General features: G+C 38.0%; 1 protein-coding gene across 3 annotated transcripts in view; it reads left to right on the top strand.

The window, feature by feature from the left end:
* Positions 1 to 13,182, top strand: part of DSCAM (DS cell adhesion molecule) — a 729,459-nt gene that overhangs the window by 440,113 nt on the left and 276,164 nt on the right. For all 3 annotated transcript variants that reach the window (XM_038581531.1, XM_038581532.1, XM_038581533.1), the window contains exons 7-8: positions 3,453 to 3,749; positions 4,506 to 4,781. In XM_038581531.1, the coding sequence (XP_038437459.1) occupies positions 3,453 to 3,749; positions 4,506 to 4,781 (573 nt within the window). The remainder of the gene's footprint in view (positions 1 to 3,452; positions 3,750 to 4,505; positions 4,782 to 13,182) is intronic.

The following is a 13,182-nucleotide window of genomic DNA, read 5'->3' as shown; positions in this document are numbered from 1 at the left end:
ACAGAAACTTTGTTGTTTACATAGAAAATCTCAAGAAATCTATAAAATAATTTCTAGATGCATAAGTGGGTTTAAAAACTAGTAGGATATAAAAACATAAAATTTGTTTTACTTTTATATAGTAGGAACCAAAAATTGGAAAATAATATTTTAAAATTCCATTTACATTAGCATTAAACAACTGACACAGAAATAAATATAACAACAGATGTGAAAGATTTCAACATGTAAACTGTACAACTATAAATTTCTAATGTAAAATACTGGAAAATATACCATATGCAAGGACCAAAAAACTAAATATTCTTAAGGTGACAATTTTCTGTAACATGATCAATGTAATCTCAATGAAAATCTCAACAGCTTTTATAGAATGACTTTTTAATTTATGTAGAAATGTTTAAGTCCTATAGTCTAAGTTGATTTTTAAAACATGTATGGGAAAGTAAAGGACTGGGAGTTGTGGAAATAATCTTAAAAAAAAAGAGAATAAAGTTGGACAAATCATATACTAGCTACATTCAATGAGATCGATACATAGCTCAATAGAACATACTGGATGGTCTAGAGATATGTCCACACATATACGATATATGGATTTGCAAGAGAGTCCATAATATTCCAAAGCTAAAAGAAAGTCTTTTTTGACAAACAACACTGAAACTACTTAATGAATGGAACACACAAAAATTAATATCAACTCCTACCTCACACCTTATACCTTATGAATATTTTATTTGCATAAATTATAGACTGGGCTATAAAAATCCAAAACTATGAAGTCTCTAAAAGGACACATAGAAGAATTCATCATTTGGAGAGTAGGCAAAGCTTTCTTAGGATATAGAAAGCACTAAAAGTCAAAGGCAAATGCATCATTAAGAAACTAAAAGGCAACTACAAACTAAAAGAAATCATTTTACACATTCAAACACACACAGCTATACTATGTGCTATATATATATGTCTAGCACACATTATATGTACTTAATATACCTGAAAAATAAAAAAAAACAAAAAAAACAAAAAAAATATACCTGAAAAATATATTTGGCCATTAGAAAATAGCTGGATCTGGTAAATGCTTATATCAGCATACAGAACTCCTACAAGTCAATTAAAAGGTAGTCTAACATAACAATGGACAAAAGATTTGAGTAGATATTTCATAAAAGGAGATACACACTTGATCTTAGCCAAAAGGCCGAGAAGCGATTAAAAGGAGATACACAAATGGCCAATAAGCACATAAAGACATTACTTCTGTGATACTCCTGCCAAAAATCCATAATTTGCATCTAATTATGTGGAAATAGAAGGAAAAAACCAGTTTGAGCAACTAGCTATGGAATAATTATTTGAAATGTCAAAGTCAAGAAATACAAAAGAGATGAAAGAATGATCCAGATTGAAGGAAACTAAAGAAACATGACATGTAAATGGGATGTGTGATACTGGTTGGGCTGGGGAAAATAGCTGTGAGGGACAGGATCAATCAGCTGGCAGACTTCCAATATGGACTTCAGCTTAGGTGATGGTACTGTTCCCATGTTATATTTCTTAATTTCACTGACTGTGTTAAGGCGATGGTGGTATATCTGCCATATAGAGAGCACACATTCTATGACTACATGGTTTTGAAGCTCAATAACTGGCAAACTAGGTCATGGTAAAGGAAATCAGGAAAGTGACTGCCTCTGATGGGAGAGGATTGATTGAAAGGAGCCCTAGGAATGTTGCAGGGTAATGACATGCCTTACATCATGCTCACTTGAGTGGTTATGCATTGTACATATTTAACAAACTCATTCTGTTAGTACACTTAAGATCTGTACATTTCACTGTATGTAAACTTTACCTACAAAAAAGGTATAACTGAAGAAAACTTTCTGAAATAGATTTTAAAAAAGACAAATTTTCAATGTGTAGCGTAAAAATCAGTGCAAAGAAATTTGCAGCTCAGCACGTCCTGACTAAAAGGTGAATCATAAGATTAAATAAAATCACATTCCTAAGCATCGACAGCCAATTATGTACAAAGAATAACAATCACTGTGACGTCCAACTTCTTTGGAAATAAAGGCAGAGCACACTGAAGCAGTGTCTGCAGGATCCTAAGCGCAAAGGCACAGTTCCTCACTTCAATATTATGAAGTCCTTTTTTTTTCATCTTTCATATTAAAGCAAGATGCTTGCAATCCGTGAACACTGGGATATGTCACTTATGATTGTGTGGGGGGGAAAAACTCCAGTCACCCAGGAGTGGGAATGGAGTTGACACTCAGGAATTTGCAAGAGGAAGGATGATAGAGGGTTCGGCGCAGCACCCCCATCAGGAGAACCCTACACGGCTGGCCTCGTTGGCTACAGAAGTAGGCTTCCAGGTTTTCCAGTAGGCTGTTGGGGATGAGAAATTATTCAGGACTACTTGGAAGTGTTAACAGTTATATTTCTGTGATGGCACTGCAAGCTAGCTTCAGGTGTACCCCCTCCATTTGTTTTGCTTTCCAATTTGTCAGCAATGCATTTGTGATTACTACCATACAGTATGAGGGAAATGGTCCATATATGTGATAGAAAAACAATGGAGTATAAACATTTTATCTTTATTGAAAATATTGGAAGTTCCTATGGAAAATTTCCTAAGACCTAGATCTTACCTAGATCCTACTTTGCCTGGGACAGTCTGAGGTTGCGCCTGTCTCCTAGCATAATTACTCCTAGTATCTGTTTCATCCTAAAAAGTGTTGCAGGTTGGATGATAAATTATACAGCCACCAACTTAAGATATTTAGAAAGATACTTAATGTACACTGGAGGGGTCAAACTTTGGCTTTTACCCATTCTCAGAGCTTTCATGGACATTTACCTGGACTTACTATTTATCATTAAAACTATAAAGGATGATTTCTTTTTTAATTTAAATTCAATTGGCCAGTATACAGTACGTCATTAGTTTCAGATGTAGAGTTCAATAATTAAAGGATGATTTCTTAGGAGAAAATGAATAAGGTGAGATAATCAATCCCTGAGTCTTTCCTTTATTCCCTGGTGAGCAAGCCCTAATTATCTCAGAAGTGGAAAGCCAATGTGACCATTTAGAAGGGTGAATTTCCTCTGTGTCTATAACTTCTGGTGAGGACATGACAGTCCCGGATTATAGACTTGTTGGTAGCTGACGTTGTCTAACATGAGCATCTGGGTTGCATGATTGTTCTTCTTATGCCAACCAGGAAATATATAAGTAATTTATTAAAGCTTGCTAATGCGTATTTGCCTATTTTGAAAATAAAATCTTGTTCTGCTTGGAATTTAGCTTTACCGCTAAAACCAGTCTTTCTTTGTACTGTTTAATCACCACCACATCTACCTCTTAATCGTTAAATAATGGACTTGGAAGTTGTTTAATTATTTGTATGTGCCACTTCCTTCCATAATTTGTCTTCCCGCAGATGGAACTCCCAAAATTATTTCTGCCTTTAGTGAAAAAGTGGTGAGTCCAGCAGAACCAGTTTCCCTCATGTGCAATGTGAAGGGAACTCCATTGCCCACCATCACGTGGACCCTGGACGATGACCCGATCCTCAAGGGTGGCAGTCACCGCATCAGCCAGATGATCACGTCAGAGGGAAACGTGGTCAGCTACCTGAACATCTCCAGCTCTCAGGTCCGGGATGGGGGAGTCTACCGCTGTACTGCCAACAACTCGGCGGGAGTCGTCCTGTACCAGGCTCGAATAAACGTAAGAGGTGCTTGTCAAATCAGCTCCTCAAAAAAACACACATAACTCATGTAGTGGAGAAGAAGGTTTCTGCATGCACCGAGCTGAGTCTTGGAATGCCAAAACAGATTAACTGTTGCTTCCCATTCCCTGCCCTTTCCTTCTGACTCCAGAATGGCCCTGATTGGGTTAATGTGAAAAATGGCATTTTGGTTTCTTTAGTCAGCTTGTTCTCTTTGTCACTCTGAGATTTGTCCACTTGATCTGTCCTTTCCCGGTTTATGCTCTGCATGCTCTCTCCTTCCTCCTCTTCTTCTGTTCTTCCACATTCATGGTAAGCCTTCATGTACATGGTATTTTAACTTACATTCATAGTGCAACATGGCATAACCTCCATCTTCATAACCTATTTTACAGAGAGTTTAAAAACTGAATTGCTACCACTGTTTTCCCAAAAACAGCATGATGGTTCAGTGCAGACTAGTTACTTTTTGTTGATTAAATTGCCTCTTATCTTGTAATTCAAAATGTTCTAATAGAAGTAGTTGGTAATGAAAGTATTTAAAACACTCATTCAATTCATTTGAAAGTAATGAAGCTAAAAGGAAAAAAAAAAGAACGTCTTAGTAGAAAAATCCAAATGCAGAAAAAATTGTTTAATTGAAAATGATGTTTTTACATGAAAATAATCTACATTTTTTTTAACTCAAGGAAAAGTGTACCCATTTCCACACATGAGATGTACCGTTAAATTATTTTCAAGAGTTTCTTTGTGTCTCTCTAGGGCCTGCAAGCATTCGACCAATGAAAAATATCACAGCAATAGCAGGACGGGACACGTACATCCACTGTCGTGTGATTGGCTATCCGTATTACTCCATCAAATGGTACAAGAACTCTAATCTGCTTCCTTTCAACCATCGCCAAGTGGCATTTGAGAACAATGGCACTCTAAAACTCTCGGATGTGCAAAAGGAAGTGGATGAGGGAGAGTACACGTGCAATGTGCTGGTTCAACCACAGCTCTCCACCAGCCAGAGTGTCCACGTGACAGTCAAAGGTAAGGCTGCTCTTCCTATCCTCACGCAGCTTGCCATTATTCAGCTCTTTCCCCAGAGCCACGAATTGGGGGGGGGGGGGGGGGCTAAGAAGCTGCATATCTTCAGGAGGACAGTTACAAAGACAAGAATGATAGAGCACGTCAGGTGTTCTGAGCCCTTTACTCCTGCATCTGCACAAGACCTGTGGTTGATGTAATTTTCTCTTCATATGGATATTTGGTTTGTTCTCCAGAGGATATGCGTGGTCAGTATCACCATAGAAAAAATAGACGTCACTGGCTTGGTTACCTAGTTGTCTGACACATCATTTTAAAACACATACAGATGTTCCTCCACTTGTGATGGGGAAATGTCCCAATAAACTCACTATAAGTTATATATACAGTAAGTCAAAAATGTAATATATCTCTCTTAACAAACATCGTAGCTTAGTCTAGCATACCTGAAATACGCTCAGAATACTTAACATTAGTCTACAGTTGGGCAAAACCATCCAATGGAAATCCAACTGTATAACAAAGTGTTGAGTAGATCATGTAATTTATTGAATACTGTACTGAAAATGAAGAACGGGGGGGGGGGTTGTATGGGTTAAGAATGGTTGTCATTTTTTATTGTTTACCCTCCTGACCACTGGCTGACTGGGAGCTGTGGTTCATTCGCTGTTGCTGCCCGGCATCCTGACAGAGTATTTACTGCATATCATCAGTTCTGGGGGAAAAGCTAGATCTAAAATTCAAAGTACAGTTTCTACAGAGTGCACACATCTTCCACACCATCATGAAGTGGAAAAAATAGAAGCTAATGCATTCTAATTTGGGCACCATCTGAATCTTTCTTTCCCTAAAAACTCCTAAAGTAAGTTCCTTTAGAATCCAACCAGAAGAGATTTTCTGTAACAGATGAGGGCTTCAAAGAATCTTCTCATCATGAATAGTTGAATAGGTCAAAACAATATAGGAATTGTATGATTAAAGGAACCCACAGAAAAATTTCTTGACTTCTAAGTGATTCTTTACATCATGGAATCTAACCATCAGGATGAACTTTAGAGGTCATGAAGCTCAACCACAATTTCCTTATCAGTAAAAACTAGTAATATGACAAGACCCACCCCAGGACACACAGCTTTGTAGTGGAAGACCCTTATGAGAAGGCGTCTCTTCTGTCCCCCAAGTCAGTTTCTTGAGCTGAACATAAAATGAAAATTTTCAATTATGTAGGTAATTACATGAAGCAGGTAATGAAAATAACTCTAAAATATTATGAAACAATTTCAAAATTATGTAGCAATAGCTTTCTGCATGCTAAGCTGTCTGGGCTGTCCCTACATACCAATAATTGTCTTTTAATGTCATGTGTGCAAAGTTGCATAGGTTTTCCACGGTCTTCCCCAAACTTTTTCTCCCCACAAACTTCTTTAGTTTACCTTTTTAGGATGCATATAAAGACACACACACATGCATGCACACACACGCATGCATGCATACATACAATCTATGTAATATGTATTATATGTCATATAACATGTATAATGTATTAGATACACTTGCGCATAAATATTTTTGAGTCTTTTAAAAACAGTTACATATCTTAAGAATTTCCTCAAATCATTAGAATTTCTAGGTAAATCAGACCATAATAGCTATATAAAAGTTCATTTTGTGGTTGTATTTATTTCTGTACCATTTATGAAACATCTGTTTGATGCTAGGTTTTACTCTAGGCATTGAGGAAAAAGGATGAAGAAGGTAGACAAGCTTCTTTCCCTGTGGAGCTTTCATTCCAATCAAGAGAGACAAACAGTAAACAAACAAAACAAGTGAATAAATCAGAAAATATTTTCTACTATTCAGTACTATGCAAAGATTTTAAACATGGTGATATCTTAAAGATTAGCTGCACTGGAAAATTAGAAGCTGTATTAAAAAATGTTTGTTACTCTGCTACCTTAAAATTCATCAGTCTATAATGCCCTTAGAATGAATGTCATATCCATACTTTGTTTTGTAACAGGATAAGTTGATCATTTGGAAATTACTGGTTTGCTGAGTTACGTGGATCTTTAAAACATTGACAGAATTTATTGAGTAAAATCAAAGTATCACCATAGTCTCATCAGAAAAGTCTTTAAGCATTGAGAAGCTGAGAGGCTCATAACAACAGATACAAGTTTTACAAAATTCTACTTTTGTGCTTGAAAGTGTGAATTTCATTATTTGCAACAAACATAGTTGTGATCATAGGAGAGGAAGGCTTGTACCCTTTTTTCCCCCCAGGACAATGTCTGCCAGCTGCACAAGCCTGAATACCTATCGTTTTTAGGTAGCCATTCTTTCAAGATACAAGAGAATTCCATGAAAAGAGTGGCTAGTTAAGCTTGTAACTCAAACAAGTACACAGGTATTTTGCTTCAAGACAGCAAACAGAAGTGTTTTGGGCGTTCTTCCCATTTTGTTACACAGAGCATAGAACACTGAAAATGATGTGAACTCAGAGTTTAAGTTTTATTTAAAATTATTATTTTTATGGCTTCATCAAGTGTTTTTAAATGAAACTGGTTTAAAAAAAATTAGAATTGTGTGATGGTAAAAAAACACGGTGATGACTTGCCATGATTTGTGCTAAGGCCCCAGCAATTTTACCCATTGTTATTTTTGAGTATCTATCCAGATGTCAAGCCAATGAGAAAAGTAAATAATATCTCAGTGTTACAATGAAAATGGTTATCTTCTTACAAACCCCTGAAAATATTTTCAGAAGCTCTTAAGGGTCTCAGACTACATTTAGAAAATATCTATTCCAGTGCTAAACATTTCAATTATTTCTAAGGTTTAACGATTTTGGATGATGTGTCAAATGAATTTCTCCATGCATTTCTCTTTATCTACTTGTAAGATTATTTCTTTCAGGAAAAGTTGCCAGAAGTTATGATTGTTAGATAAATGGATACAAATACTTTAAATTTTAGAAAAAAAAATGAATTCAAACAAAAATCATTTGAATCATTCACTTTTATTTTAAAAATCTTCTAGACCGGCATAAATCAGTGTATTAACCTTGATCCTTTTGATTTTAAGTGGCAGAAACCAACTCCAACTAGCTTACACCCAAAAGGAGAATTTATTGGCTCTTATAACTGAAGTATCCATCATTTTAGGGAACAATTTAATCAGATAGTTTTGTTTTCAAAACTTCTAAATGTGTATTCATTTTACATAGTAAAATGTACTCAATAAAGAAAGGTCCCCAAGCCGATCAGCACCTCAGAAAATAAATTCTATCCAAATAAACCAAATCCAGGGATCAGAAGACTCATGTTAGACTGTGGAAGGCCAAGCAGAGACCACTGATAGAAAGTGTGAGGGAGGCGGCCTGGGGAGCTCACTTGGTGAAGCATCTGCCCTTGGCTCAGGTCATGATCTCAGGGTCCTGGGATCGAGCCCTGCATCAGGCTCCCTGCTCAGTGGGGCATCAGTATCTCCCTCTCCTTCTGCCCCTCCTCACCACTTGTGTTCTCTTTCTGTCTCAAATAAATAAAATCTCTAAAGGAAAAAAAAAAAAAGAAAGAAAGAAAATGTGAAGGAAAGGGCCAGATGGAAGGAGGATGTCAGGTGAATCAACCAAATCAGACAGACAAGTAGAAAGCCCTCTAAATGCAAGATGACATTGAAACCGAGCAGATCCCTATGAAACCTACAATGACCAAAGGAGCAAAGCTAGAGACATCCCTGGAAGTCTCTAGCAGTAGCCTTCTAGGTGACAGGTTACATCTTTCCATGGAGCCCACCTTATGGGAATACCACACACTAACAAAAATTTGATTGGAAAGACTTTAACGGTGGGTTTGCCAAGAAGCCTGGAATACTGAACTTGCGAAAAACTGTGTTCAGTTGGTGTTGATGAGATGTCTATAAGTTTTTTCTGCAGATATCTGGGCAGAGGAGAGAGCATATCCTTTTGGAAAATCTTTGCTTCAAAAAATGTTTTAAAAGGAGCATTTTCTGGGGGTTCCTGGGTGGCTCAGTGGTTGAGCATTTGCCTTTGGCTCAGGGCATGATCCTGGAGTCCTGGGATCGAGTCCCACATCGGGCTCCCCACAGGGAGCCTGCTTCTCCCTCTGCCTGTGTCTCTGCCTCTCTCTCTCTGTGTCTCTCATAAATAAATAAATCATCTTTTTTTTAAAGGAACATTTTCTAAACTAAATACAGTTGTTGGCTCTCAGTACTCCAGAGTATTCTATCTTATATTTATTTAATTTCATCTTTTCTGTGTTGACAGATGAAACTGTAGACACCTAAAGAGGAAATTGCAGGCTAAATGGGCAGCATTAACCCTGTGTAAGCATGTGTGGGACTTCCCAGGTGACAAAAATTACAGTCTGGGTTCCTGTATATCACCTGACATCACCTTTATTTACTGATTCATCGGTCATAGTTTCCCAGCTTTGCCCCCTAGATAATCGAGTAATTCAGCTTAAGATACCACTTCCATTTCTTGCTTCAGATGACTTTTAACTTTTAACTTATACACTATGAATAATTTTAGCCTTTACTCAGATGTCGTTAGAAAGGTTGTAACCAGAATGACTTCTGAACATGTACATTTGAATTTTAAAATGTTTTGAGATGAAATATGCAAATTAAGCCACACTCCGGTGGTCGGGATTGTAGTCTATCCATGCTTTTAAAAAATTAATAACCCTTACTGATTTCAATTATGATAAAGATTATGATAAGGGAAGAGATAAGAAATCAACTGAATTAGAGGAGAAGACGGATTTTTTTTTCCTTTCTCTGCGAATCAGAGTGGGAAAGCAGTCTGTTCTTATAATATTTATATAAATAGAGCTCGATTACTTTTCTTGTGAAACTGTGCAGTGAATATTTTATTTAGATAATTTCAGAATAGTAAATACGATGGCTCATAATTTGGCTTCCTTGCAAAGTGGACTCACTCGTTTCCCTCAGTAATGCCACAAAGGGCGGGGGGACACCCTTTTCATCTCGTGACCTGACCGGGGGTTCTCTGTTAACACTAAATGCTGCGCTGTTTGTGTGTGAGTTTATATGTAAGTATGTGTGAGTGTGTATATATTAGATTATATTTGGAAACAATTCTATTTTCCAGTTGTGTCTTTTTTGCTAATAGTCTTGGCCCTTTGCTTATTTTGTAGCATTGACTTAGGAAATTTGAAAAAAAAAGAAAAAAACCTTCAAAGATCGATTTAAATACCCTGTTAATTATTGATAATGCCTAAACCTTAAGCAGTTCTGAGTTATATTAACCAATCAGAAGCACAATTGTGCTGCTTTCAAACCAGTTGGGAGAAATGAAAGTCAAAATACCCCCCCCTTTTTTAATTTCATTTCAATTTAACAAGCAGGGTTATATTTAACACATTTCAGAGCATTTTTTCCCTCATTTTAGGTGCCATATTGAACTTGAGTGGTGCCTAATTGAGTGTTTTAATTGCTAGGGACCAGCACTGCCAGGAAAGTTAATTGGCTGCTACATAAAAATGTCACCTTCTATTTATATTTATATAAAACTTTATAGTTTACAAACACTTTCATATGTGTGACCTTAATTAATGCTCACAGTGACTCTGCAATGTAGATAAAGGATAAGCAGGAAAACAGAATTAAGAGCAAGCAGGAGGCTTGCTCAGAGATGTCCAGGATTCAGGATTCAAATACACATCTTTGGATTCCAATACCACCCTGTAGTGTGTTTTAGAAAAGCAATCTGCATTGCAGTGGGAAGCCAGGAGGAAAGTGAGGAGAAATTAAGGCAAAGAACACAGGAAGCAGGCTGCTTAAAAAGTTAAGAAAAAAAGGATTATGTGAAAAGAAAAGGTGTGAGGCTACTGAGAGCTTCATTTAAGAAAGGGAATGAGACCTAGTGACACTGATGAGAAGTAAAAGGGGAAATGGATTTGGAAAATGAGGGTGGGGGAGGACCCAGGGCCACTTCAGAAGTCCTGGTCTGGGTGACAGAGAGCCTGAGACAGGGAACCTATGGTGTTAGTGGCTTGGATGAGGTGTATGGAAGGTAGGGTTTGGTTGAAAACATCAGGACCAGCGTTCTGGATCCAGACCATGAAAACTCTGAAATACAGACTTGGAGGGATCACATTAGTAGAGAGAGGCAGTCGACACTATAGGTAGTCAAGAGTGTCTGAGAAGCATCAAGCTTTCGGAATTATTTTTCATGAGTTTTTTAAATAAATGTTTGCCAGTAATGAGATGAGATGATGATGCTCGAAACACAGCAAGAGCGATCACAAACATTAGCTCCTTCATATTTCATTTCAGCACAGTACTTGTAGTGTTTTCCCTTCCTGATTTAACATGCAGCTTTCTCATGCCTGATTCCAAACCGAGGGAAGAATTAGGTGTCATTGGCAGCGTTTCCGACTAAACCGTAGGGACCCTTTGTGTTCTGCTGCCTGACAGGGATGAGCCTCTGCACAATCTGACATGCAGATCCTGCCTCCGGTGTGGCTCTTTATCGAACGCTGCACCTGCTCTGTGATCGTAGGCGGCCTGGCAGTGTGGCCGTGGCTGCAGCTGGGGAGGTGAATGCTAAATTAAAAATAGGGCTCCGCGCCCTTTTCTCAGTGAGTGGCCAGGAGCATTGCCTGCTAACGATATCATTCTTCAGGAGCTCCTGACAGCTGATGTCTCTTGGCCTGGGCAGAGACAGAGCTCTGTGCACAGAGACAACTCTGGCAGCGCCACCCAATTCCCCTTCCCATTGCCGACTCTTGCTCCTTTGCTGTACCAGCTAGAGCACCACCAGCCTCCCTGCTGTTCCAACTAGGCCCAGAACCTCCCTCTGACCGGGATGATGTTCCTCTCTCTTGGTCCCTTACACCTGTTCCTGCAGTCACTGATAGTACTGTTTGTAGAAAACGTGGTGTTTCAAGCTAGTTTTCTCCTTCAAGTGCCACCTTAAAGTTGAGCAGTATTTAACTTAGGGTCCTGTTTGCTGGGTCTTGTGTGGCCATGAACTGTAGTCACTCACAAAATGTTGTATTGACTTTCAACAACTACGTAGGGAAGGTATCGTTCCTATTATGAATAATATGGGAGGAAACAGATCTAGTAAAGGAACGTAGGGGAAGACGTTAAATGTGTAATCCTTTTGTGGGACTTTATGATTTCAACTGGGAATTTAGAGTCTCTAGGTTAATTTAATATCCCAATGTGACAGAGGAAGGCTGATGAGATGGAGGACTTGCACCACCCTTGCTTGCTGAACTACCACCCTTCCTTGCTGACTGATGGGCCCAATGGCTGCATTTACTCCCCTGGCTGAGTATTCATGCTCTCGCTCTCGAGCTCCTACAAGAGAGAACTGCTTTGCTTTCATTAGGATGTCAGAATTGAGCTCCGAAATCCACTTGAGTGTCTTCTTCAGATGGGTTTGTCCTGGAGGTAGAAGGCCTTGTAATTTCCCCCTAATTCTGGAAAATTAAGCTGGTACCTTTCTTCAAGGAAACCCTTCATTAATTTTTTTTTTTTTTAGGAAAAACTACCCCACATTGTTTTTCTCTAGGTAGAGGAAAAGAGGAAGATTGTGTATTGGATTTGTTTTGAAGTGAAAGGAATGCTGGTTTTTACTCAGTTAAAATTATGATAGTAGGAGAAATCACATTTTGCAATACTTGTGCTTGTTAAACATGGGAACTAGAAGAGGGAAATAATTAAGTAGAGATGAGAAAAAAAAGAATGACAAAAATTATTGCACTTCTGCTGCCTAACCCATAATCAGTCTCTTTGCAAATATGCACACTTGTGCGCATACCCATGCACACACGCATAGATAAAGACCCTCAGGGAGTGCTTAAGCAATAATGTTCTGATGATATTCTAAGTTAGAAAAAAAAAACCTTTTTTCAATGATCCAAAATCATACAGTAGGATCTTTTATGTAGATTGGCATATAACACAACTATACATGTTTGTGCACATGTGATATATGACATAAATGCTATTTGTGTATTTTACTTACATGTAACTGTAAAATATATGCATGGGTTAAAGTCATGTGTAAATAAATATTTATGTGCATTATATTCATATATAGATAGACATAAATGAATATATGAGAGATGCCAACATAGCATGAATAGACGGTACAAAGATAGAGCCAGAGGGTATAAATGAATGTAGAGATCACATACATGAGACTACCATGTAATACTTGCCTTGCCCTAGACTTACCTGAATTTTTCTAGACTCTGTCTGCACACGGTCTGTGCATATCCCACTCCAAGCTCTGAGCCCATCCTGATTCATGATCACCACACAGTTCTTCCACTTGTTGGATGCAAATCTGCCTTCTCTAGCTATCCCCTTTCTCCCTGGTCACATTACTCCCTCCAGGGCAGCA

The sequence above is a fragment of the Canis lupus genome, chromosome 31 (genome assembly GCF_011100685.1).
Source record: "Canis lupus familiaris isolate Mischka breed German Shepherd chromosome 31, alternate assembly UU_Cfam_GSD_1.0, whole genome shotgun sequence".
Lineage (NCBI taxonomy): Eukaryota > Metazoa > Chordata > Mammalia > Carnivora > Canidae > Canis > Canis lupus.
This window is presented reverse-complemented; position numbering and strand designations above follow the sequence as displayed.